At 39.7% G+C, this 27,113-nt stretch overlaps 1 protein-coding gene across 8 annotated transcripts in view; it reads left to right on the forward strand.

The window, feature by feature from the left end:
• CD55 (CD55 molecule (Cromer blood group)) overlaps nucleotides 1-27,113 on the forward strand; it is a 61,014-nt gene that overhangs the window by 18,155 nt on the left and 15,746 nt on the right. For 2 of the 8 annotated variants that reach the window (XM_045535967.1, XM_045535972.1), the window contains exons 1-7: nucleotides 10,764-10,969; nucleotides 11,759-11,944; nucleotides 13,769-13,960; nucleotides 14,545-14,644; nucleotides 15,847-15,932; nucleotides 19,938-20,129; nucleotides 25,907-26,050. In XM_045535967.1, coding sequence (XP_045391923.1) covers nucleotides 10,882-10,969; nucleotides 11,759-11,944; nucleotides 13,769-13,960; nucleotides 14,545-14,644; nucleotides 15,847-15,932; nucleotides 19,938-20,129; nucleotides 25,907-26,050 — 988 coding nt within the window. In that variant the 5' untranslated portion in view covers nucleotides 10,764-10,881. Of the gene's footprint in view, nucleotides 1-10,763; nucleotides 10,970-11,758; nucleotides 11,945-13,768; nucleotides 13,961-14,544; nucleotides 14,645-15,846; nucleotides 15,933-19,937; nucleotides 20,130-25,906; nucleotides 26,051-27,113 lie in introns of those variants that run through there. The other 6 variants (XR_006731001.1, XM_045535969.1, XM_045535973.1 and 3 more) reach the window with 4 other exon arrangements.

The following is a 27,113-nucleotide window of genomic DNA, read 5'->3' on the forward strand; positions in this document are numbered from 1 at the left end:
GCCCGTAATTCCCAGAGTGAGAGTACGCGAGGGAAAAGGGAAATAAATAGATCTCACTTAAAGTACATTCTAACCAGTCACAGCTCCCTCTGGAAGAAATCAGCTCAGAATGTCCCTGGGAGTTGAGTTGAGTCCAGTGATTACCGCATGAGGGTACAGCAAACATATAGGTCGGGTAAAATTTGGGTGAGATGCTCCTAATACCACCAAGGTCATTGGCCCAAACAGGCAACCGACTGGAGGAAACTTTTACAATGTGGTCTGTGTGTAAATGGGAGATTTAAAGTTTAGCCTTTAGAAAAATTGTTCCCAGTGGTGACCCTCTCCTGAGCCAGTTGAGAGTTGCCAAGCAACAAGAGAAACAAAGGCAATTTCCAAGAAGTTCATTAAAATCCACAGCCGCAGGGCTTTACTATAATGTTCTCCACCCTAGTGGAAGAGACACCCAATCAGAACTGATAGCTCCTCTCTGGTTCTACCCTGGCCCTCTCTCCTCTGAGCTGCAACTCACTCTGGTTACACTGTTAACTTCAGCACGACAACATTTTGCCTTATCGGTAGCTTTTAGTATATCCGTATGTTTCCCAATTAGATCTCTGGCCCTTTTAAGGCAAGAACCATGTCTTACTTGTCTTCTCACTAATACTAGCTCAGTACTTAAAACAATTCCTAATATCTTCCTGTACATGCTAGGTTGACAATCAATTGAATGTTCACTGCATATGAATGATCTCTGCCTATGGAAGTTCTAGTTTTCCTTTAAGGCCTGTCTCAAATGCTCCCTCTTTCAAGAAGCCTCTTCTCATCTCTAATGTGCTGTCATTTCCCTCTGAATTCCTACAGAATTTTCTGTCTCTCTTTTGTGAAGCTTAGTTTGCCTGTATTACACACATTCTAGTTTGACCTTAACTGTGTGCTCTTTCAAGATAGGAGCAAGGTCTTACTTAACTCTTGTTTCCTTGGATACAAAGACTTACACAGTCTTGCTCATTCATTGTATTAATTCACTCCACAAATATAGTTGAGGATCAACTATGTGGATTCTGTTCTAGGACAGCAGGTATAAAGCAAATAAAATAGACATGGTTTTTATTCTCGTAGAGCTTAAGGTGTTAAGGGGAATTTGGACAAGTAAATAGAAATTAAGTCTCAGTGCTTTGATGAGGAAGTATGCAGACCATGAGATCACTTGATCCGATTCGGGGATCAGAGAAGATTTCTGTGAAGAAGTCTGACACTCACGCTGAGACCTAAAGAGTGAAAAAAATATACATACAGGCAAAGGCCAGGAAGTGGTGAACACAGTCAACAGACTGGAAAAACCAAAGCACAGGTGGGTTTCAGCTTTGGTTTTTTCAGCTGCCGTAAAATGAAATGATGAGATCAAGAAAATTCTAAAGTTTCTTTCATGGCTGTAATTCTATTATTCTTTGGCCTTTATAAAGGTCAAAGGCCTTCTTTGGCCTACTAGTTAATGTGAGGTTTGATACCAGAACTCACATCTCTTGATTCTCAGCCCAGGACTTTGTGCTAGGCCAGAAGTGCTTAGGAAGTAGGAGAACCTTGCTGTAAGATAAATGAAAGTTCCATTTGTGCAAAAATGTCCTTGTCCTTTTCTACTGGCAGCATTTTCACACAGACCTAAAATCTCAGTACAATGGCCTTAGCAATGTTTGTTCCAGAGTGCTAATGCATGAATAATGATTTCTACCTTCAGACATGAAAGTGCTTTCACAATTGTAATTGCACCCAATTACTGCTGTTGGCTCAGTTCTCTTTCACAATCCTCCATACTTAAGCTTTTCCTCGTGCCAGAAGAAACACGGCTTTCCACCTCTTAGACGTCCTTCATTTCTTTTTAGTTGTTTGCTCTGTTAAAATAAGTCAATCTTGCTTTCCAAAAGAAATATTTACACTTGGAGTTCCAATATTCTGTCAAAAGACAAAATATACTACCTAGCAAAAGAGCAAATTATACCTGTAGGATATTAGTGTTAGAAGCCAAGTATTTCTATTTGTGGTTGCATTGGTGTTTACATGCCTCTCGTGTACTTTATGGTTGACTTCTTTAAACTCCAATTTGATCTGAAGTCCAAAGTGGCCTCAGCTCCCTCAAGACATTGGGGCCTTATTTTGTTCCAAGAGACAATGCCATAGCAATGTCATGTTTGCCTGGTTACGAGGACTTCCACAGAGGCCAATATATTCCTGGCAAGGTTTTAGCAGACACCGAAATAGAAATAACTATAGCATCACTATAATTTGATTCTTCTTGCTTTAGTCAATGAATCTGGATGTATTAATATATAGTAAATCCCTATTATTTGGGTAAGAGGGAAATATACTTGACTAATTTTTTAAAATGTTGGATACATTCCATTTGCAGTAAAGGTAAAAGAGTTACCTTTGTAGGTGCTAATTCAGCTATTAAAATATCTACCATTTTACTATATTTATTAGGTTATAAGCACCTTGAGGTATGGAGCTTGTTCTTATTGCCTTCATTCGGCACATGGAATAGAAATTGTTACAGCAGGGGTGCTACATGATGTGTGAGCCATACAGATGCTGACAGGACTAGGACAGATGACAGCAGACACTATGCAGTGGAAAAATTAGAGGCCTCCAAGACATGTTCAGAATCCAGGTTCTTTTAATTACAAACTTTGCAACCTGACCAACGCATCAATGTCTTCCTATGTAAAGTGGTGGTAACAATAGTATTCTCAAAGTGTTATTGTGAGGACTCATTGTGAAGGTTAAATGTAATTCTGCATGGATGTGCCTTGCATAGTACTGGGCCTATAACAGGTGCTAAATAAAGTTGGTTAAATCTCAACTTACTGAAGTTAAAGGCACATACTGAAGAATGGGCATGAGAAGTTTCTTGGATGAAGAAAGTGCTGAAGAATAATTATCAGAAATAAGGAGGAATGTAGCCTTGTAGTTGGAATGAAGGAGGCTGCCAATATCTCAGAGGTAAACGAAGACTGAGACAACAAGGAAAGAAGAGGGCAAGCTTGGCAGGAATGCAAAGTGAGTCCCAATGAGGGGCTGCAAGGGGTTTTAAGGGTTCTATGGATCTTCATTCAGTGAAACCCTTTTCTGCAGGACAAATTGATATTTGAATTCATGGTAGTTTTTTTTATCCTTATGTATTTTTTAATCAAATGATACTAAAAAGTAAAACTACTATCTATATTTAATACTAAGATCCAGGTTTTGACACTCAAAAAGGGTTGTAGCACAGGGCTAGAAACCACTGGTTCAGAATGACAGCAATTGAGGAAATGACTATGAAACCTAGTAGAAGACCACGCTGGCCCAAGAACATCCTTGAGTCAACTTATGAGAGTCAGTGTGTTTCTCAGTAAGTCCAATAATACATTTTCATAAGAGCATGCACAAATTGTATGTTAACTTGTCATATTTATGTATGAAAATTTAAAATTTCCCCATATCAACAATGTGGAAATGGTGTCACATCAATTTTTATAATATATAGCAACTACACACAGGGACATATTGAGGCCAAAAATGGTCTTAAGACAGAGAAGAAACTGAAACGTCACACAAATGGTGGTCAGAGGGAGTAATCAGAAAACACAGATACTGAAAAGCCCAGAGTGCAGAAGGGCAATCCCTGTCTGTCTCTGTCTCATACAGAGATGGGCTCAGCTCATTCCTCTGAGCTACAAAGTTGTTTGTTTATTCTGCACAGGTCCTGGCAAGCCACAGTGGGAGTTTCTGGTCTTGCAGTTAGAGCAGGCAGTTGGGAGTCAAAAGCTATGGGCTCTATTAGTGTGTGTAATGCTGTTAATGACTCCTTTTCTCCCTTCTCTTAGCTCGTCTCTCAGTTAGAAATGGAAAAGAACTGCTGCCTCTCCAAATGTTAAGCTTCTTTAATGAGGATGTGTTTGTACGGGAGGGGACAGACCACACAAATTATGGAGGAATGTTAACATTAATTTGCTATAGTGCCTGTGGTAAACATCAGCAATACAGCTCTCGGCAGGGATGACAGATAAATGACAGAGTCCACACTAACTCTGCTAGTCACAGGTAGACCAAGAACTTCCAGGATGAAAAATATTAATAAAGGGACATCTGTAGGAGGCTCATTTGAATTCCAAAGGGACTAGATGGGAAGCTCAGGAAAAGGAGATGAAGTCAAGGATTGTTTGCATTTGTCAGAAGAAAACACAAAACATACCCAATACACAACTTAGGCAAAGTCAACATGGAGACTGTTTACATCTTCTTTCTCTGCTGCCTCAAATACTAATTGAAATCTTACTATCTTCTGTGCTTTGTGCTAGGTCTTAGATTCCAAGGGTGAACAGACCAGACATGACCTCTTCCCTTCTGGACCTGCCGGGGCTCCTAGTTATGTCCACACATGCATTGCCTGGGGACTGAGGAGGACCCCATGGCCAAACCAAAGCCCAAATTGGGGGGTGGGGGTTGAGCTTCCTTACTTTGGAGTGGATATTTACACAGGTTTGAGGAAGTAGGAGCTCTCTGAAGGCAGGACTGATCTGCAGCCATGTAGGACAAGGAACCGATGCTATTAATGGGATCTGTTCATGAGGGCACAGAAAATAATTTGACCTTTTCCTAGTCTTCTCTGGGACTATGGTACAGTCATGTTTAGCAAGAGTTTTTTGTTATTGTTTTGTTTTTATTTGTTTTTTTTTTTAAAAAAAACTTTCTCTCATACAATAAAATCTCTATCTACTACCAACTCTTCAGAATAATCTGATATATCAAGATGACTTTACATGAGAATGTTGCAAGGAATAAATGGATGAAGTTAAAGAAAGAAAAAAAAGGAAAAGTGTGGCCTGCCTTATGAACGTGAACTCCTCTGAGGAACCATATGCGTGACTGTGAGGAGGCCGGGCCCCTGTGTTCCAGGAGGTCGCCAGCAGCAAAGAGAGACTTGCCCTCAGTGGAGTTGGGAAAGGTGAGAAGCGGGCAATGCACAAAAGCAGCTCACAGGGGCCCAAGACAAGCCTTCCTTCTACAACACTAGGGAAGTGGATCTTGAAGTGGGGAAGGCAGGTGCTTGCCTTACATCTGCTAATTAGAAGGGGAAATCTTCTACCAAGGGTCAGAGCAAAGTGTGTTGCGGGAAAGGGTGGAGACTTGAGAAAAGGGCAAAAAATATGAAACGGGTGAGGTGGAGGATGGGAGAGAGAGTTGATGAAGAAACTAAAAGTTCAGTGAAGATGGACTAGTGTCCATTTAGTTCTCTTCTTTTCTCCAGCAGAGCATCTGAAGATTCAGAAATGGGCAACAGTGGGTTCATCCAGTTTCGGTATTTTGCCAGGCAGGAATGATGGAAGAACAGCAAGGTAGGAAAGTTAAGGGCATCGGAAAGAAAGAGGGAGAAGTGAAGGGCCATAGAATGTCAATCATGAGAGGAAAGAATGAGGACAGACAGGAACTGAGAGGCAGAGAGAAAGTAGGAAATCCATGAACTGGAGGTCTCAGTGAGGACAAAGAATGGTAGGTTGAAAGTAACTGATTAAAGGTTATGCTCAGAGAATCTGATGTCTGAAAAACATGTTTTCAGAGTGGGAGCCATTCCAAGTGACAACAAGTTCCAGGGTGTGTCTATGGGAATGAGGGGTGGAAGTAGAGGCGGTCACTGGAAATGAGTAAGTCAGGGATGTAAGTGCCCAGGGTGACAAACAAGGATATGATGTCACCCTAAAAAATGGGTGGATGTTGGATGGACAGGAAGACTATAAGTGTACCAGTCTTTCATGAATCAAGAGCAGTGGTAAAGAGAGGTCCTTAACTGCCGGCAAGCAGAAGCTCAGAATAGTAGGATAGTAGAGCTCAGAATAGTATTGTCCCTGTCTCCCTAGGAGCAGGGACACATTTTCACCAGTGGTAGAAGAGAAATGATCTGAAACAGAAAGTGGGGAACAAACATAGAGTTTCCATTTCATAATAGAAACCATAGAATTGGTGAGGCTGGGTTGGTATTTTTAACTTTTCCTTTTAGAAAATCTTAAATGGAAAATGAATTAGCATCTTGTGAATGGCATGTAATTCTCTTGCTTGCATAGTTTCTTTGAGTCATGTTTTCTGCCCCTTGAGTTAATGTTAGTGTTAGGCTCTCTACTGTTCTGCTCTGTGCCTGGTAGAATGGGTTACTTATTTGTACACATCTATCTATCTATCTATCTATATATATATATAATTAATATTATGATGGAGCATATATGTCCAGATCCTATGACTCACAATTCCTAGGAAAGATTGAGAGACATTTAATCACTCATTTATAGCTAAGCGATCTGTTACTGTATTATTTTATTGTTATAAAGCTATACGATGATGGCTATTATGTATACAACCCCTGAGACAGAGATCATTAACAAAAAGAAAGAGAACTGAACCAAATCTCTGTCCCTGGAAGCTTCACTCATTTATCCATTCATGCATATGTTTATTGAATGTATCTCATATGTCACATACTGCATTAGTTGCTAGAGATATAAAGATGATTCATTTCTAATCTTTGCCCTTGAGAGGCTATGGTCTAGTGGCATAAACAAATAATTACATATCTTTGTTAAATGCTGTAGCAGAATATTGTACAAGGTGTGCATGAAGGTCACGGAAAACTTCATGAAGCTGGGAATAGTGAATCTGCATTCTAAAGTCAAAAGGAGTTAGGCAGATATGTATGGGAATGGCATCGTAGGCAAAACGCAAAGCAGTTGAGGTGAAAAGAGCACAGAACATAGGAACCTGCAAGTTCTTCAGTGCTTCAGCACAGTGTGTGTAGAGGGAAGCAGCGAGTGACATAAATGGGAAGGTAGACAGGGAGCAGATCTGGAAGGGCTTTGAATGCCTTGGTAAGGGGTTTGCATTCTAATCTATAAAAAGTCAAGGCTATGCAGGATTTCAAGTAAATCTTTTTAGATGGTAATGCTAGGAATATGGATGAGAATGGAGTTGGGGTGAGGGTAGGGGGAAGTTGGGCCAGAATACTTAAGAGAGTATTACAAAAGACCAAGGCAGGGGGGCAGGGGGGAAATGCTGTGGAAAGAAAAAAAGAGATAGAAAAAGATAGAAGGGGTTTAGGAGGTAGAATTCCTAAGACTTAGTGAAGGAAGTGCACATTGGGGAGCAGAGAGAAGTAGAGTAATTCTAGAAGGACTCCAAGAGTCTGGCCCAAATTTACTGTGTGTCTTGTGGTCCATTAATTATGATAAGAAACAGCAAAGGAAATGAAATTTTGTTTGGGGGATGAAGAAGAGGCTAGAGTAGCTAGTCAGGGAGGGAGATGAAAATGATATTTTTCTGGGGTGGATCTGAGAGATGGCTCCGAGAACTCCCAGTGGTGGTCTCTGTTAAGTAGTTGGTTGTGTGGGTCTGAAACTCAGCAAAGAGTTCAGGCTGAAAGCATAATTTAGAAGCCATCATATAAGTGTCCAGCAAAGATATGAAAGTAGATAATTACCTAGAAAGAAGGCACAGAGCACAGATGTTCAGCCTACAAGCCCAAGATGAACTTTAGAGTACCCATGAAGCAGACACAAATGAGATTATTATTCTTCTTTTATTTCCTCCATATTACTTTGAAAGTTTTCTTTGTGAAAAAGAAAAACAGGATTAGCATTTTGGATAAGAAGAGCCCGCTCTCCAAGCTGTTGAAAGGAATGAGCTGATTCACAGTTTGCCTTATTTGTTAGATATTTCTATCCTAGCGGGAAAAAAGATTTTTCTTATGCCTCTGCTCTCTGTTTGGAAAAATCCAGTTTGTTCAAAGTTCCTAACTAGATGTTAAATAAATATTATATAATAAGGGAGTCTCTGTTCTTTAGGTGATACTAGAGAGCATGACATAAAATGGGTAAGTAGTAACACATGTGTGTGTGTGTGTGTGTGTGTGTGTGTGTGTGTGTATACAGTCTATATATAGTGACATCCATTTAAAAATGATGAATGGTCATGTCTAGTGCTACTCTTTCCTAAAATGCCACTAAAATGAGAGTGAAGGTGAAAGCAAAAGAATGTTTTAAAAGCATGAAAACACAAGAGAATGACAGTAGCAGAAGAGGTGCAGAGAGGTGGTTGGATGGTTACTGATTTAGTGGAGTACAGAAAGCCAAAATCTACCACCTGCAGCAAGTCTGTTTATACTGCAGAACCCCAGAAAGCCTGAGGAATTAGAGGCACCAAGAACCTCTGAAGTTGAGGATGAGGGATTAAACTGAAAATAGGAGGCTTCGTTGAAAGTCGATATAAAGTAGACAGACCCAAGGAGCCTTCTCACATGCCGAGCATTCAGGTGACTATATTCCCCTACCCTGAAAGAAGGGTGCAGCTTGGATACCTGGATTTTTAAAGGTATTTTAAAGGTTTTCCACTAAGTGGAAAAACCAAACCAGAATTAGTTCCCAACTCTAGGATGCCAGAGAGTGAAGGCAGAGGGGCAGGAAAGGCAAACATTGAACAGTGAGACCCTTGATTCCTCGTGAGACTAAGATCCCGGAATTTTGGTAGCAAGGCTTACACCACTCTGTTCCACCTCAGGCAAGACTTCAGAGGATTTCTTTTCATGGAAATAAATGTGTCTGAGAGAAAATACTTTCATATGATAACATATGGGGTTTCTTCCCACACTGTCAAGTTCCCAAACCAATAACCTTATACTCAAGCCAACCAGGAAGCCAGTCTGGACCATAGGTGTTTGAGGTTGCTGTGAGATATGATGACACCATTGCACTCTAGCCAGGGAGACAGCAAGACTCTCTCTCTCTCTAAAAAAAAAATATCCACAACAAAGTGTTTTGGAAGGTGAATGCTTAGAACATTTTGTGTAGCTAAGCTAGGTGATAGAGATAAATTTTTTTGACACTTTGCAGATCTCATTATTTTCTCTAGTTAAAAAGCTATGACATTCACTTAATAAACACTTAGTGTTAAATCGCCTCATTGTTAAGTATTCCAACAGCTCCATAACTGGTCTTGATCTTCAGTCCTTTTTCATAATGCCACCTTGCCTTTCATACCAACTCTATGAGCCCATGTAGGAATGAAGACTACCTGTCTATAATGACACGGCAGAAGGGAGTGATGGTTAAGGTTATGAGAGGATCTTAGGGTAAATAAATGAAGACCTGATACCACTTCTAAAATATTGCCGGGCCCTGACATAGTTTGTTTATAACAAATATGGGAGTAAAAGATATTTTAATATCAAATATGAGGATCATACTAGATGGTTTTAAAAGCACCTGTCCCCCACCCCTGCAACTTCTAAACTCTAAAATATTTCAATACTGTTAGGTTTCAATGAAAGCCTATAGGATGTCCCTTTCCAGGAATCCCTGTAGGCTTGGTTCCAGCACTGGTCTGGTTCAGTAAGGTAAGCATGAGTCAGAGAAAACCCTATTTTTGGATACTGTCGTTTTCCTCTTTATGAAGGTCATACTAACCATAAGAGGTAACAGGAAGCATTCAGGAAAGAATAACATGATAGGATATAACAAACACTCCCACAGCTGGGCTGTGGACCAAGGCACAACTCCAAGTGAGGGATTTCACCTACTCAGGTAAAGCATTTAAGGGGAAAAGAATCTAGCCTAGGACTCTGTTAACCAGACCTAGGTAAATTATTAAAGGGAAACATGTTCTCGAGCTATTCTCCATGAAGATGAGCAACCCATCTTGCCATCAGTATCCTTTAGCGTTTTTGACAAGGGCAGTGAACAGACCTTTACTCTGACCAGTACTATATAGATGTGTGGTTCTCAAACCTAGCCGCAGAGTGGAGCACTGTCAATCATCCTGATACCCCGTCCCATTCCCAGAGATTCTGATTTAATTTGTGTGGGGTGCAGCTTGGATGCCTGGATTTTTAAAAAGCTCCCCATGTGATGCTAATGTGTGGCCAGCCTTGCAAACGGCAGGCTGTTCTTAGGGTCTTGTAACAAACCTTCCTCTTAAAATCCATCACCACACCTTTTAGCTTTCTGGGGCTAGTTTGTTTTTATTGTCATCTTCTCCCACCTGTCGCACACAAACCCTCCTGGGGTGGAGAATTTCTCTCTACAGTCAGACTAGAACAATCCTAAGGTGGAATTCAAGAGGTGTCCTTGCTAAATAAGGAGAACCCAGGTGAAGAACGTGATTCCTGCCCAAACACGGTATGAACAATGATCACTCTCTGCCCGGAGTCAGGACCTGTTTTCTTAGGTCGTTTTACACTCGCGGTTTTTAGATGATGGAGTGTCTTAGCAGACAACGCATTCAGTCGTTTTTTCCCCAACCCTGACCTTGGCAGTTGACAGACCTCCCAGTTGAAGGCACATGGCCCTGGGTGGTCGCCTTCTCTCTGCCCCTGAATTTCACTGCTCAGCTCCGCTGCACTACGGCGCGCTGAGGGTCCCTAAAACCAATTCAGAGTCCAGGTAAGCGATGCCTGCGTTATTTGAATCACTGGCCTCTCCCATGTCCGCTCCGGGTTTTTTTGTTTTGTTTTGTTTTGTTTTTTCTTAGCAAGCAGATATTTGTAATACCTATCCAGCCAGCAGCTCATTGCAGGCGCCACCAAGCAGGAGCAATAGAAAGTCAGGGTCTGGTGCGCGGGCATTCTCGCCCGGTCCCGGAACCAGTCTTCGCGAGCCTGGGTTCCCCGGGGGCGGGTGGCGCGAGAGCCTCGCCCCGCAGCTCCGACGTCAACAAACCCCTCCTCCCTGCCCCACCCTGTCGGTGACACGGAGCCGCGGCCCCGCCCAAAGCGTTAGTAGAACGGCCCTCGGAGGGCTGCTCGGCGGCGCTGATACTCTTAGCTCCTCGCTCCCGCTGACAGCAAACTAGGCGGAGTCGCGGGGCCGGGTCCCTGCTCCCGCCATGAGTCTCGCGCGGCCGAGCGCCCCCACAGTGCCGCGTCTCCTCGGCAGTCTGTGCCTGCTGCTGCTGTGGCCGCCAGCTACGAGGGGTGAGTGGGGGCCCAGGGACCCCGCCCGGCCTCTTCAGCCCTTGGGCTCCGTTTGGGGTGGGCAGGAAGGGTTAGGTCGGTCTCCGTGACTACGCAGAGGGGCCGGGGACCGGGAGGTAAGGACAGTGGACACGGTAATTGTTCCCGTAATCCTCTAGCTTTAAGGCTCAGGGCTCCGACTTCCTTGGGACCCGCAGGGAAGCTCCGCTGCCGGCCAGCTTTTGGGAGAGCCAGCTGGCCTGGCTTTAGGGGTCGGCGTGGAGGGTTAAGGAAGCGTGGGCTGAGTTGGCCCAGCAGCCACACCTGGGAAAGGCAAAAGGGAGGGCTCGGAGAGTGAATTCCCAGCCCCCAACAAGCTGGTCTAAAAGGGTGGGAGGACAAATAGCTGAGCACTCCCGCTTCTCAGCCCAGAGTCTAGTCAGGCGGCACTCATGGCTCTCCCAACTTTCCTGTCGTTTCCTTCAGGTACAGCATACCAAGGGGTCGTCTGTCTTAGCGTGTCCCTAGCAGAGGTATCTACGTGGACACTGGATAAATTCTAAACCACTTTTTTTTAATAACGAAGGGGGAGGAGGGGTTTATTTACTCTGGGCTTATTTTAGTCTTCAATTATTTGACAAGACACGAAGCCTAGCATGTTCTCGATGTTTGTCAGTTCAGCACTGGGTGGAAATCCTGTATGTTTATCAAAAGCCATTGCTGCTTCCTTTTTTCCTAAGTCTTGGGGAAACAATGTTGCCATGCATTTAAAAAAGGTATTTCCTTCATTTCTGCTTTTTCCTTGCCTAGGTGACTGTGGCCCTCCCTCGGAAGTACCTAATGCCCACGCAGACTTGAGAGGTCTTTCAAGTTTCCCTGTGAATAGCACAGTCACATACAGATGTAATGAAGGCTTTGTAAAAGTTCTTGGCCAGACAGACTCAGTGATCTGTCTTGAGAATGATCAGTGGTCAGAGATTTCAGAATTCTGTAATCGTAAGTTTGTTTGTTTTTTATTTTAAAGAAAAATTGTGCGATTGGAATGTATCTTGTTAAGTTTATTTTTCTCTCTCTTTGGAGTGATTGGTAATTGATAGTTTTCTAGCATTATTAAACCGCAGGGAATACCAAGTTGATACTTAACACTCCAGCTAATTGAAGGCATTACTTTCATGAGAACCCCATGCTTCTTGAGAGTTTTTCTTCCTAACAGTGTATCTCCTGAACAGGCTAACAGAGCAAATAAACAAAAGGTACTGCTTAGAGAGTAAATTATGAACAAATTTGGCAATTACCTTGAGACACGTAACATAGGTGATCTGTTTTCTTAAATTTCATTTTGTAAAGTAGGACTTACCAAATCCAACTCTATGATGGCATTTTTAAAAAGTCTTAATATTTACTTTAAAATCTGTTAGAATAATTTGTACATATTTGCGAGGTACATGTGATATTTTGACATGTACATACAATGTGTAATGATCAAATCAGGGTGATTAGGACATCCATCACCTAAAACATTTATCATTTCTTTGTGTTGAGAACATTCCACATCTTCTGATTGCTGTGAAATATATATTTGAATTTTAAAAAATGAACGAGAGGCCCAGTGAAGAGTCATTTTAGAGTCAACACAGTAATGGTGTTCAATGCTAACATAGCCAATAGAAATAAAAGCAATGAAGATTTCTTGGTTTGGTAAATATACATTGCATCATCCACATCTCATGGGCCCTTTTGTTCAGTAAAATATACGTTAGCATTATCTTGGAGGAAAAAATCTATTATACATACAGGCCTCCATTAAGTTTGTGATATACAAGTAAAGATAAAGATAAGACTTAAAAAAAAATAAGACTTGATACCTGCCTTTTAATAGCTCAGAAGCTACAGTAAATATAGCAACTTGCCACAAATACTTTTTGAAACCATGTGTGAAATGGGCTTTAACTTTTCATTTATATGTATGCATTATAAAGATAGTATGATGAAGTACATAAGCCTTTACACATGTATCATGTTTCAGAGTTTATATCTCTTCCACGTGTTATTTTATCTAATCCTCCAAACCACCTCATGAGGTTAGTAGGGACTCTTATCTCCATTTTACAGTTGAGAAAACAGGTCTCCGGAAGGTAAATAACTTCCTCGAGATCAGGAGCTTTTATGCCAAAGAACCAAGGCTCAAACTTGGGCCTTTTGACTACAAATCCAGGGCCCCTTTCACTCTACCATGCCTTTCTAGATTCACATTTGCCTGGCTGTTTACAGTTTGTGAACACTTTATGTACACAATTGGCTCATCTGATCCTTGTCCCTATGGCTTCTTGTGGGGGTTAAATGAGTTTATGTGTAAAACATCAAGACATATTCAATAAAATTAGCTATTGTTATTACTCTTATTGCTGTTGTGCCTGACGTTGATCCAGGGGTCTGGAAATATCCATTCTCATCTATCCCTGTACCTTATGGTGCTCTGTAATTTCTTAGGGCAGGTAAGGGAACCAACATTTATGGAATCCCAGAACTGTGCCTGGCAACTTAAATGGATTACATTTTTTGAAAAGTGGGGATAATAACATCTGTTTACCAAATATTCTTTCCAGACCTCTATAACTAGGAAATAAAGTATACATGTGAAGACATTTGATACATTGCAAATGCCATAGTGATATAAATATACTTAAATACCAAATATGTGCAAAGAAGTAAAGAAAAGGGAGTGATTTAAGGTCCAGATCATTCCAAATAGTTAAACATAGATTATAAAACAAAGAGTGATACTACTTGTTTTGTTGTTGCTTTTGTTAATACTTTTAGGTAGCTGTGATTTTCCACCCCAGCTACATTTTGCAATGCTCAAAAGGCCTTATAGCACCCAGAATTATTTTCCAGCCGAGTCCACTGTGGAATATGAGTGCCGTTTGGGGTACAAAAGGGTCTTTGGTCTATCACGAACACTAACTTGCCTTCAGAATTTCAAATGGTCTGAACCAGCTGACTTTTGTACAAGTGAGTATAATTTTTAAAAGTATTCCCTGTGTTGGAAACTTGGCCCCCTGCCTCCCAAATAAAGTATTCCCAATCATTTGGTGTTTCGGGGCAATAATACCTCTTCCTTTGTTAATACTAGAACTCTATATATGTTATTATTTAAAATGACTCTTATAAGAACCGTGATTATTTTAAATTCAACAAATTAAATATTTATGTAGTAGAAATATTTATGCACTCACAAATTTCACATGTAATTAGTTTGAGGTTATCCTAAATGAAATAAGTATATATTCTTCATCTGTTGCTTTTTTTGAATCTTACAAAGGTAAAAATAAAGAAGTCTAAGCATAGGAAATCTCAATGGTTCAGATGATGAATTTGCATATATGTGCCTGATGACTTTTTCAAACCTTTTTTTCCAGCTTTATTGAGGTATAATTGACAAATGAAAATTGTATTATTTAAGTGTACAACATATATGTTTACTTGTGAAATGATTACCATAATCAAGCTAATTAACATATCCACTGCCTCACATAGTTACCTTTTTGTCTGTGTGCCTGATAATTTAATGAAAAAATATTTGTATTCTTATCTAGAAAAATCATGTACTAATCCTGGAGAATTATTAAATGGTCACATCAATGTAACAACTGACTTCTTATTTGGTGCAACCATCTACTTCTCATGTAATACAGGGTAAGTTTTAGCATACTAAAACTATTTAAGAAATGAGAAAACAAATTAGGACTTAAGATGAAGATTGTTAGTTTCATGACTGGTATTCACAAGCGGGTAGCAGCAAAAACAACCCCTCTCCTGACATATCGTTTGTCATGAGCTCATCACAGTTAAATTTAGTAAAATGGGGCAAGAAGGGAAGATTTCTGAGATGACCAAATTCTCTAAATTGTTAGATTTCAGTACATATGTGATTCAGTATAAAATTTTACAGGTAGACACAGAAATTTGAGTGTTGATGATACTTGCCAAAATAATCCTTCAAGTGTTAAATATGAAACCAATGTTTGAAGTGGCCTAAATAATGAATTTGCATCTGGGTTATTCCATATGCAAACAAACTTATGAAATATCATAGACCAAAGACATTTATTCCTAGTGAAAAAGTATTCTAACCTAAGTTCTTTTAAGTTCTCTATGCAGGGAAAAGGAACTCATTGAGTACCATCAATGTCTCAGACACTGTTGAAACATTTACATTTATTTTCTCATTGCATATATCCATACTGAATTATGCTGTTTTACTCTGTGTGTGTCCCTACTCTTTATGAAATAAAAATATCAGTGTCACTAGTCTCCTAGAGTAAACACAGATGTCATTTGGGTCATTAGCATAAAATCTTGGGCTAGGCATGGTATAATCCTAGGACTTTGGGGAGGCATATTGGGAGGATCACTTGAGGCCAGGAGTTCAAGACCAGCCTCAGCAACATAGTGAGACCATCTACACACACACACACACACACACACACACACACACACACACACACACACACACACACACAAAATCTGGAAAGTACTCTGAACCCTTTAAATATAGGTCCATTCTATTATTATATGAAGCCTACATTAATCCTTTAGAACCCAGAAATATAAAATAGTCAATCATCTATATCATTTAATAATGTTTTAAAACACTTTAATATTTTCTAACATATACCCCATGCACATAAAAAATTGTTCTACTGTTTTACCGTTTGGTTGTCACTTTCTTAAACTTAGTATTTTCTTTTCCTTTAAATTGCTATATGGACTTATATCAGCTATTCTTTTGTATCCATCTACTGCATCAGTAAATATTTTAAGATAATATTCTGAAGAATCGGAGGAAAGTCAAACGTGTGAATGTAACACACTCTTTTTCTGTCGTATTGCTTTAGGTACAAACTAGTTGGTGCAGAATTTAGTCACTGTATTATTGTGGGTGATGATGTTGGGTGGACTGACCCACTTCCACTTTGCACAGGTAAGAGTTTTTAAAAATCTAAGCACTCAGGTTGTGGGGCTGAATGATAAATAATAAATTACTTTCTACTAATTAAGAATTAATCCACAGTATTTTTGTAGCACCTTCACTTTTCATTGTGTGAGTGTCTTTGCGAATTTAAAGACCTTTTCTAGTGATGTTCCTTAAGGTATTAGCTATGGAGATAAACCATTAAGCTTTTCTGAGCCCCATTTTCTTACTTATAGGATGAAAATTGAAACCAAATTAGGTTTGTATTGTGCTTGGTCATTGCCTATCTAACCATGCTCTCTAAAGTCAAGTAAGTTCCATAGGGGATTCCCACCACAATTTTATGGAAGACAATACTACCATTCAGACAGTCAATGTCATTTGACCCCGCATCCTAAAACAATGTGGCAATAGAAGGTGTTTAAGCTAGGATTCTTACTTCAAATCCATTTTTCTAATACCCAGTGTTATCTCCATGCATCTTCTTAGGATTATAGTTATTAACTGAGATAATTATCTAGAAGTGTTTTAAGTATGATATATTTTTTTCATTAGAGAAGTAAGGTTATACAATAAAAAAAGAAGTATGGTTTCTGTACTTGAGAATCTTCTCAAAGAAAGATAGGACACAGAAATAATATCATAAATGGATATATCCAGTCAAATTTATGTCCATTAGAGACACATGTCTCCTGAAAATTGAGAGGAGAAAAAACATGCAAGACTTTTAAACGTAGGTTTATTTCTTCCATCCTTTTTTCTTTACACTCAACTTACCTTTCTGCAAATGACTTCTGAAAACCCTATTGTCAAAATCATTCCTAAGTTCAAGTTTTTTGTGTTACTAGGAATAGGAAGCTTGAGTAGAGTTCAGGTAATTTGTCAAGAATTTATTGATTGACACTGTATAATAGGCATCATTTGTGATTAACTGATATGAAGGCAAATAAAAGGAACCTTGCCATCAAGGAGTCTGCTGTGACCCCCACCATGTGCCCCACCCTTCTAGATCTACTGTTGCTTTCTCCTGTTTTTAAATTGTCACCATTACTACCCATTACTGCCATTCCCACATCCACTATCCAGTAAAAGACGTTGTCAATGATAGTAAATTAAAGATGGAAAGCAAGGAGGAGCTGGACCATATTATTTTTTGTGCCAGGCAACGTGTCACAAGGTCCAGATAATCAGTCTCCCATCTGAGGCCAGTATTTTCACCAGCAACTGGTGTCATGAATTTCATAGGAATGTGGACACCAACATATATTCTAGCACAGAAGAACTTTTTTGTACTGCAAACCCACTGCGTTTTTGTGCTTGTCTGCATCTAGGCCACAGTTCTACTCCGTGTTTGGTGTCTTGAACTCCATGGTGAATATCCTGATGTTCATGTTTTCCTCCTAGACTCTTCTATCCATCTCTCCAACTTGGCAACCACTGACATCTGCATTCTGCAGGAAAGAGCCCCTTTTCCGAAGCAACCCCAGCGTCTTCAACTGTCCCTAGAAAGCCCTACTTCTTTTAGGATCTAGTTTTGATTTTTCCATGAAACTTACCTTTTTGTTTTGGTCATACCAAAAAGATTGAGTGGAAAGTAAATTCTTAATGAGCTGCTTTACCTCAAGTATGCAGCCCTGGCCTATAAGCACTTGAAGTTGCATTAAAGTCCATGTGTGAATATGGTATGAAAATAAGGATATGAAGAAGGGAAGAACAGTGCACATGTTCAAGAATTTCCCTAGTTACACATCAAACAGAAGTGGCACTTGTTCACCTCTGAATGAAGCCTCACTATCAGAAGGACACATTTTCTTATCTCTCTGCCAATGTTTTCTTTCTCCAAATTACTTTCAGTGGACTGCTGATATCTGCTAGGCTGGAATGACTTCCTGGTATATAGGGACCCTCATCCCAGACCCCTCTCTTTGTCTTAACTCCCACATGTAATCACTAATTCATTTTGCTTTCCCTCCTCAATATAGTTTTCAAACCTATCTTTTACCCTCCATCTGTATACTTCTAACATAGTTTATCATTCCCCATCTGGACTATTGCAATCAGGGCCACTGCTGATATTTTCAGGGCCCACACAAAAGTATAAATAACCCATCCTCCCTCTAATAGCCCTCCCTCTTCCCCCACTGTGAGGGGTCTGTGGTATATCTAAGTCAACAACTCTGCCTACATAGCCAAGTCATGTCCACCACGTCCCCCATGATGCTCACCCAACTCCATTGTCCTTTGGCTTAGAGGTGAGTATATAAGCAGTATAGACCACCCTCAATAACATGGACCCAGGGAATGGACCTCTCAGGTACTGGAAGGGGTGTTGGCACAGGGAATTCTGGGTGCTAGTTCCTGGAGCATATTCTGGAATGGAGGAAGGGGTGGTAAGATGGGGTCTCATGGAACATATCCTCTCAGCCCTACAGATATCCCACCTACTGGGGAGAGACACACCCAAGGCAGGGCCAGGGCACAGCCTTTTAAAGTGTGGGGCCTGTGGAAGGAGTCTCAGTTACCTGTGTTCAAGGGTGATACTGAGGCAACAGCCTTATTCTTCCATTCGGTTAAGGTTTCATTCATATTTTACCCAGAGTGATCTATCTGAAACACAGATATGACTTGTCTCTCTCCTTCTTAAAGCTTATTAGTATCTCCCATCACTTACTAAGTCAAAACTCTTTAGTGTATTCTACAAGGCAGCCATGGTCTACCTACTTCTCCGCACTCAGGTTTTGTGTTTTATCCATGCAAACTGCTTGTTGTTTTCCATGGACCTCGTGCTTTGCATGCCCCTGCATGATTCCTTATGTTGGTGCATCTGCCTGGAATGTTTTTCAGCCTCTTCTTTACTTGGCTATAATTTCCTCATTAAGAGTCAGTTCTAGTCCTTTAGGAAGGCTTCCAGGCTGGTTACTTCTATGATAACCCTCACATTTGTATTGCAATTGTGTCTTTGAATCTCTTTCTCCACTGGATTTTAAGACAGAAATTCTATGTTGTTCAGTTTTGTGCTTATATTTATAAAACAATGCCTGGTATGTATTATGTGCTCAGAAAGTGTTTGCACTGAACTGATGGTATGTGTACAGTCCCTGCACACTCTAACTTGGTATAAATCAGAATAGCTCCTTATTTTGATCAAAGGCTTAAGAGTAATTTATAAATTTGCTAGTATTCTCTTGGTACTTAGGTACATTTGGTGTAATATAATTTGGCGTACACATGTGATTACATTGCATTCCTTCTTAAGAAAAAAATAACTTCATGACTCTAGAGAATTTGGAGCCATTGAATTTTTTCTCAGGGCAACTGCCAGGGAGAGGCCAATTTTTACAATATAACTAAAGCATAATCTGTTTGTTTATTTTAGGAATTCAGCCGCTAAGTAAGACTTATTTTAAATAGAAGTCTCTTTGAGTCAATATGTGCTAAAAAATGTTAGTCTGGACGTCTAAATGTAATTTTGACATTTAAGATCTTTTTTCTGTCCAAAATGTTCTGTATGGATTTCTCAGGCATGCCACTTCAATTTCCAACTCCTTTCATTTGCATCATTTCCCCTGGGAAATGAAGAGCAGTGCTCTCTTCTCTGTTTTCTGTCAAAAGAATGGTACCTCTTAGATTTAAACTGAAGTTTAAAACCATTTGCTCCCTAAAATCTCTCTGACAGGTCTACTTTGGAATCTCTAAACTCCTGCAGTATTTTCTTTTTCTAGCACCATTTTGATATGTAACATGTTGTAATTTTTGTTTTCCATGTGTATTCTAAATCTTATTTCTGTGAATTGGTCTCACGTTTAGCATTCATGTTCTACATTTGCATTCAAAGCTTCAAATATACTACCAGTTCATAGGCATTTATAAGCATCTTTTCTTGATAATGCTGAATTTAGAAAAATGGTAGATTTTGATTTTTAAATAAAATCATTAACATGTTTTAGTCTTGTTTGTAAAACATACCTTACCAATTTTATTTATTTAAAAGATGTTGGAATTTTTTTTTTAAAGAAATTCATTGTCAAAAACCACCAGAAATTGAGAATGGAAGAATAATTGGAGGAGAACGCGACATTTATGTATATAATCAGGCTGTAATGTATGCGTGTAATAGAGGCCTTACCCTGATTGGAAAGGACACCATTCATTGTACTGCAAGAGGCGATGAAGGAGAATGGAGTGACCCACCACCTCAGTGCCGAGGTAATCATGTTTTGTATAGTCATATTTTTGCTTTACTCTTACCCTTATATGGGCTGCAGAGATTCTGTGAACTCCCTGAGAAATGAATGTAAAAATGTCTGATGTGTGCATATTTGCATTTTTCTGTGGGGTCAGTGTTTCATGAGATTCTCAGAGGGGGCTATAGCATGTATACACACAGATATATATGACGTGTGTATATATAAAGATCTCATTTTTATCAAGTTAGCTTAAATTTGCTGTTTCATACCATGTTACTTTCAGTGAGTTAATATAGATAGCTCTTTGTTTATAAAAAGAGTGTATGAAGTGATTTATTAATTTGGAGGTGGAATCTTAGATTGAAGTGATGGCTCCAGGGTAGTGATATACATGTTGTGACAACTGAGAAACTCTTGCCTAGCTATTGATGTCATTGCATTACATTCATTTTTTTCTGCCTCCAGAATTTCTCTCTATTATTGACCATTCTCTCTTCTTTATCCTTCTAGACTTTTTTTCCTCAACATCTCTTTATCCCTAGTCTGTACTCTCAGAATCCTTAGAACTGCTTTTTAAATACATTTCAAAAGAGATATTTAAAAGATCCGTGAAGCTGGATTAAACATTGCATAGTACCACTAGGTGGCATGTGTTTAAGTAGTGATGAATGCCAACATGTCTCAAAAGTATGATACTACTTTTATAATTATAATTAAAATTCTATTAGCATGAATTTTTCAAAATTATTGCTTATTAAAAATAGTTTAGTATAAATGTTCATACATATGGTGATATATTAAAACCATGTAAATGAGTATAAAATAAGGAGTGAAAATCTCTTCTCTATCCCTAGTCCTACTCACAAAAATGACTATTTTTTATAAATACTTGTGTTTTATTCTAGATTATAAATAAATATACACAAAATTCTTTTATGATATCAATTGTATGGATATAATATTTATTTAACTGGTCTTCTTTCGGAATTTGTTTTTTTCTTCTAGTTTGATTTTTATAAACTATTACAAATGATGCTACAATAAATATTGTACATCTGTCTTTGCACACGTGTGGAAGTACATTTGTACAATTAATTCCTTGTAGTGTAATTACCATAGCAAACGTAAATGCATTTTCTTTCTTTCTTTTTTTTTTTTTTTTTTTTGAGACAGGGTCTCAATCTGTTTCCCGGCCGAGAGTGCCGTGGCGTCAACATAGCTCACTGCAACCTCAAACTCCTGGGCTCAAGCGATCCTCCTGCCTCAGCCTCCTGAGCAGCTGGTACTTCAGGCACGCGCTACCACGCCCAGCTAATCTTTATATTTTTTGCAGAAACAGGGTCTTGCTGTGTTGTTCAGCATGGTCTGGAATTCCTGGCCTCAAGCGATCTTCTCGCCTTGGCCTCCCAAAGTGTTAGAATTACAGCCATGAGCAACCACCTGGGCCCATTTACATTTTTCATAGTTACTAGCAACATTGTTTTCAAAGAGACTTTACCAATTTACTCTCTGACTAATATTACATCATTTGTGCTATCTGTCTGTCCTTTGATGATAATGATTGTTATGGTATGGAGGTTTGACAATGTAAGTGGTGAAAATTTTATTGTTTGAACTCATTTCATTATGATAAAGTTTGTTGTTGTATGTGTTTTTAATTAGGCAATTTATTTGATCTACTTTGTGTTTATTTTCCCTAGTCATTAAATTGTTAGTTATTTGGATCTTAAAAACTATACAGTAGTGCCCAAGTAGGTCACGGCAGGTAATACTTCCATTAAAACAGCTACAAAATCTGAATATACTTTTAAAAAAGTCATATTTTTAAAGACATAAGATACAGCTGTGGAAACAACCAGGTCTGAATGAAGTAAAATTCCTGGGGATAGGGAATGAAGGCAAACCACTCTGAGCGGGGTCAGTCGTATCTGGGGACTCAGTCCCTGGGGACATTTCCTGATTGTGGGCTGAGGATCCATCTTGACCCAGACAAAAGACCCGTTCCAGGAAAGCTTTTCAGTGGTTGTGGAGGGCTAGAGTAGTACACTGGAAACTGAGGTCCTCACATGCAAAGCCAATTTCTTCCACCAGTCATTAGCTGATTTCTAGGGCTACATGTGAGCCTGGGAAGCTGGATCCGATGATTCTAGCCTGCCCAGTAAGATCTCTCAGAACCTGATAGTGTTTGGACAAGAAGTGCCCATCAGAGGACCAGGCCGTTACCAAGCACACGTCCACAGTCCTCCTTAGGACTCCTGTGCTCATTTTGAAGCTGTGTGGGGAAGGGGGCCAGCTGGCTGGGCTGGAGGAACTCTGAAGCACAGACCTGGATCTCTGCAGTCCTTCTGGGCTGAGGCAACAAAGATCCATCAGGCTCTCAATCCAAAGCCCCGAAGGGCCACTCCCAGGGAACAGAGACAAGAGCAGAGGTAGCCTGAATCTTACTAAAACTGTAACCCAGCTCAGTCCCTGACAGGTCGAAGAGATGATCATCTCAATACAGTCTGCCTGTCAGGAAAGCACATCTTATGGTACCATCTGGATGTTTATATACAATGCCTGGCATACAATAAAAAACTATTAGGTACGGAAAGAAGCAAGAAAATACGACCAAATCGAGAGAAAACCAAATCAAATAAAGAAGATCCAGATAATTGAGTTAGCTGACAAGGACTTTAAAATAAGTGATTAATATGTTTAAGATAATAAAAGGAAATTTAGAGAACTTCAGCAGAGAATAGGAATATATAAAAATGGAGTAAATGAACAGTGTGTCACTGGAAAATATCTGAAATTAAGAACACAATAGATAGGTTTTAACAGTGACTTGAACACAGTGGAAGCAGTATTACGAACTGGAGGGCAGGTTAATTAAAAATGTCCAAACTGAAGCAGAAAGAGAAAAAAAATGTAAAATATAGGAAAAAGTTTGAGACATTGAAGACATGTTAAGCTGTTGTAACACATGTTAGAAAGAGAGGAGAAAGAGAGAAGGTGAACGATGACAAGAAACAGGGGGAAGAGGAGGAGAAAAGAGAAATAGAAGCAGAAGAAATATTCAGAAAGATAATGACTGACAGTTTTCTAAACCTGATGAAATATATCAGCCAACACATTCAAGAAGCTCTGTGACCCTAAGCAGAATAAAAACGAACTACTAAAAAAGGTGCCTCATAGCAAAACTTTGGAAATTGAAGGCAATGATGAGACTACTCACAGATTAAAAACAAACAAAAAAACTCAAAGGAACAGCAGTAAAACTGATCACTTTCTCAACAAAAAAATGGTGCAAGCCAAAAGACAAGAAGAAATCTTTAAAATACTGTAAGAGAATTACTGCTCATCAAGAATTCTATACTAAATGAATATATTCTTCAAAACTGAATGCAAAATATAGATGTATTCAGAAAAAAACTGAGGGAACTTGTCACCAGCAGGCCAGACCTGTACAGAGTGAAAAACTAAAGGAGATTCTTCAAGTAGAGTGGAAATAATGCCAGGTAGAACAAAAACACAAAAATGCAAGAGGAAATGAAGATGAGTGACAGGGGTATATGAACACTGAGTTTACAGAACAATGAATGTGATGTGTTTTGGGTTTGAATTCTATTTAGAATACAAATGTACCATATTAATAAAGCAAAAGGCAGAAAGAGGTAAATTCAATGTAAAAGTTACAAGATTCTAGCAGTATTGAAAAAGTGGTAAGAGTGAAAATTTGCATAACTGACTTATGGTCTAATAAATATTGCAATGTCAAGGGTTGCCACAAAAGAATGGTAAAAGAATGTATAAATCACAAGCTAATAAAGGAATCATAATGAATATTTAATCCAAAAAGGAACAAGAGAGGAAGAGAAACAGAAAGGAACATTAAAATAGATGGGTGGAGTAGAAAACTAATAATTAGGTGGTTGCTATAAAACCCCACTGTATCAGTAATTGTATGAAGTGTACTTTCACTAATCCTGTCACACTAGAGTTAAAAAGAAAGCATATTTACTATTTACATGAGACACAGTTTGATTATAAGAATACAGAATAGTTGAAAGTAAAGAATGGAGAAATACATCATGCATACATTACCCCCCCAAATACTTATATAGTTATATTATTATCAGTGTATATATTGAGATGAAACAGTTTATACTGATAATGAGGCCAACCTAAACAGGAAGATATAGCAAGCTAAAATCTGTATGCATTTGATAAAATAGCATCAATCTGTATGTAGCAAAAATGAACCGAAAGAAAGAGAGGCAAATCCACATTCATAGTTGGAGAATTCACACTTATCTCCATAGCTAATTGAACAAGCAAGCAACTAAACTTCACTAAGAACATAGAAGGTCTGTGCAACAATTAAACAAATTTACATATAAGAGCATTGAACCTCATAATGACAGATGGCATGTTTCAAGTATACATGGGACATTTACCAAATTGTGACCGTTCACTGAGGTCTAAATTGCAGTGCATTACAGAAGACTGAAGTTATTCAGAGCTTGCTTTCTGACCACAGTGGGATTAAATTAGGCAACAACAATGTAAAGATAACTAAAAAATTAGTTTCTGGGAAATTTAAACTCTATGGTAGTATGTAAATTCTCTGGATCAAAAATGAGAACTAACTTAGTAGAACAAAGAATATATGAGGGCTTTAGAATGAAAAGTCCATACAAAAACTTCCCTTTATACCCTAATCATAATATCCACCATGTTTTGAGTGCCTGCTAAGTGCTGCGTTACCCGGTAGGTATTTTACCGGAGTTATTCCTTACAGCATCCTGAGAGACAGGTAAGGAAGCAGAACACAACAACATGCACCATCGGTGGTGTCTATAAACGAGGGCGTGATGGGACTGGCAGCAGTAGTACTGGATGGTACAACCTGTTGCTTCAGGGACAGACACTGTGTGAAAAACTTACTGAATTACTTCCTTAAACCTTAAACCAGATTGCTGTGCAATCTGCTCTATTTTTATCCTCATTTTACAAATGAGAAAACTAAAGTTCAGAGGGATTAGAGAACTTGCCCAAGGTCACCAGGATGTGTTGAAACGAGGGTTCAGCACCACTTAATAGGCGCCTTAACAGACTTTGGGTCTAAGCGACCCAAAGACAAACTGGCTCTGAAGACTAGAACAGTGCTGTGTCATTAGATTTGTTATTCTGAGAATATGTTCTTAATGGAAGTTTGACATGAATGGTTATCTCATCTGAAATCTAAAGAGGAACTAATCTAATACATGTAAAGTTGATAACTAGCACAGGAGAAAAGGGAGTGGTTTTTATCCAGACTGACAGATTACTTTAAAAAAGGAGTACAACACAACAAGTTGTCAAGCTCACGAACGAGTCCTGAAAGCAGGGGGAAATGTAACTATGCTGTGATTCTCTGTTGGTCCAATGATGGCATCCTGTTTTTCTTTGGTCCTGGCATGAGCGAACACAAGCAATTTGGGAGAGAAAATAAAGAGAGATGTGGCACGGAATAAGATCACCCTGTCTTCAACTTTGGTTTTGTTTTTTTCTCAAGGAAACACCGTAAGGTCCTCAGTCCTACTTTGACATAACTCTGCTTTAGTCACCTCTAGGTATAATTTATATCAAACAAAAAGCAGTGGAGCCTTTCAGCTCCTTGGGAAATACGCAGTAAGACTTGGTTTCTTAAAAGTCATATCTAGGTGTTTATGGAGAGGAAAAGACAATAGCCATAGAGCAAGGAATGGCTAAGAAATCTTAAGTTGGCCAGCAATATATAACTAATTTTTTCTCAACATATTTTCTCCACAGGAAGATCTCCACCTGCCACCTTCCCACCACCAGATCCTAAACCTACCACTGCAAAAGTTCCAGGTACATCAACTTCTCACAAACCCACCACAGTTCCAGGTACAAAAGTCACACCTACTTCTCGGAAACCCTCAAAAGCTCCAGGTACGGAAGCCCTATTAATTCTTCAAAAACATACCACAGGAAATGTTCCAGCTACAGGAGTCAAACCAACTCCTCAGAAACCCACCACAGTAAAAGTTCCAGTTACAGAAGTCACACCAACTCCACAGAACCCCACCACAGTAAATGTTCCAGCTATGGGAGTCACACCAACTCCTCAGAACTCCACCACAGTAAATGTTCCAGCTACAGGAGTTACACCAACTCCTCAGAACCCCACCACAGTAATTGTTCCAGCTACGGGAGTCACACCAACTCCACAGAACCCCACCACAATAAATGTTCCAGCTATAGGATTCACACCAACTCCTCAGAACCCCACCACAGTAATTGTTCCAGCTATGGGAGTCACACCAACTCCACAGAACCCCACCACAGTAATTGTTCCAGCTACAGGAGTCACACCAACTCCTCAGAACCCCACCACAGTAATTGTTCCAGCTATGGGAGTCACGCCAACTCCACAGAACCCTACCACAGTAAATGTTCCAGCTATGGGAGTTACACCAACTCCTCAGAACCCCACCACAATAAATGTTCCAGCTATGGGAGTTACACCAACTCCTCAGAACCCCACCACAGTAATTGTTCCAGCTACAGGAGTCACACCAACTCCTCAAAACCCCACCACAGTAAATGTTCCAGCTATGGGAGTCACGCCAACTCCACAGAACCCCACCACAGTAAATGTTCCAGCTATGGGAGTTACACCAACTCCTCAGAACCCCACCACAGTAATTGTTCCAACTATGGGAGTCACACCAACTCCACAGAACCCCACCACAATAAATGTTCCAGCTATAGGACTTACACCAACTCCTCAGAACCCCACCACAGTAAATGTTCCAGCTACAGGAGTTACACCAACTCCTCAGAACCCCACCACAGTAAATGTTCCAGCTACAGGAGTCACACCAACTCCACAGAACCCCACCACAGTAAATGTTCCAGCTACAGGAGTCACACCAACTCCTCAGAACCCCACCACAGTAATTGTTCCAACTATGGGAGTCACACCAACTCCACAGAACCCCACCACAATAAA

This window comes from Lemur catta, chromosome 23 (assembly GCF_020740605.2).
Source record: "Lemur catta isolate mLemCat1 chromosome 23, mLemCat1.pri, whole genome shotgun sequence".
In the NCBI taxonomy this organism is placed as follows: domain Eukaryota; kingdom Metazoa; phylum Chordata; class Mammalia; order Primates; family Lemuridae; genus Lemur; species Lemur catta.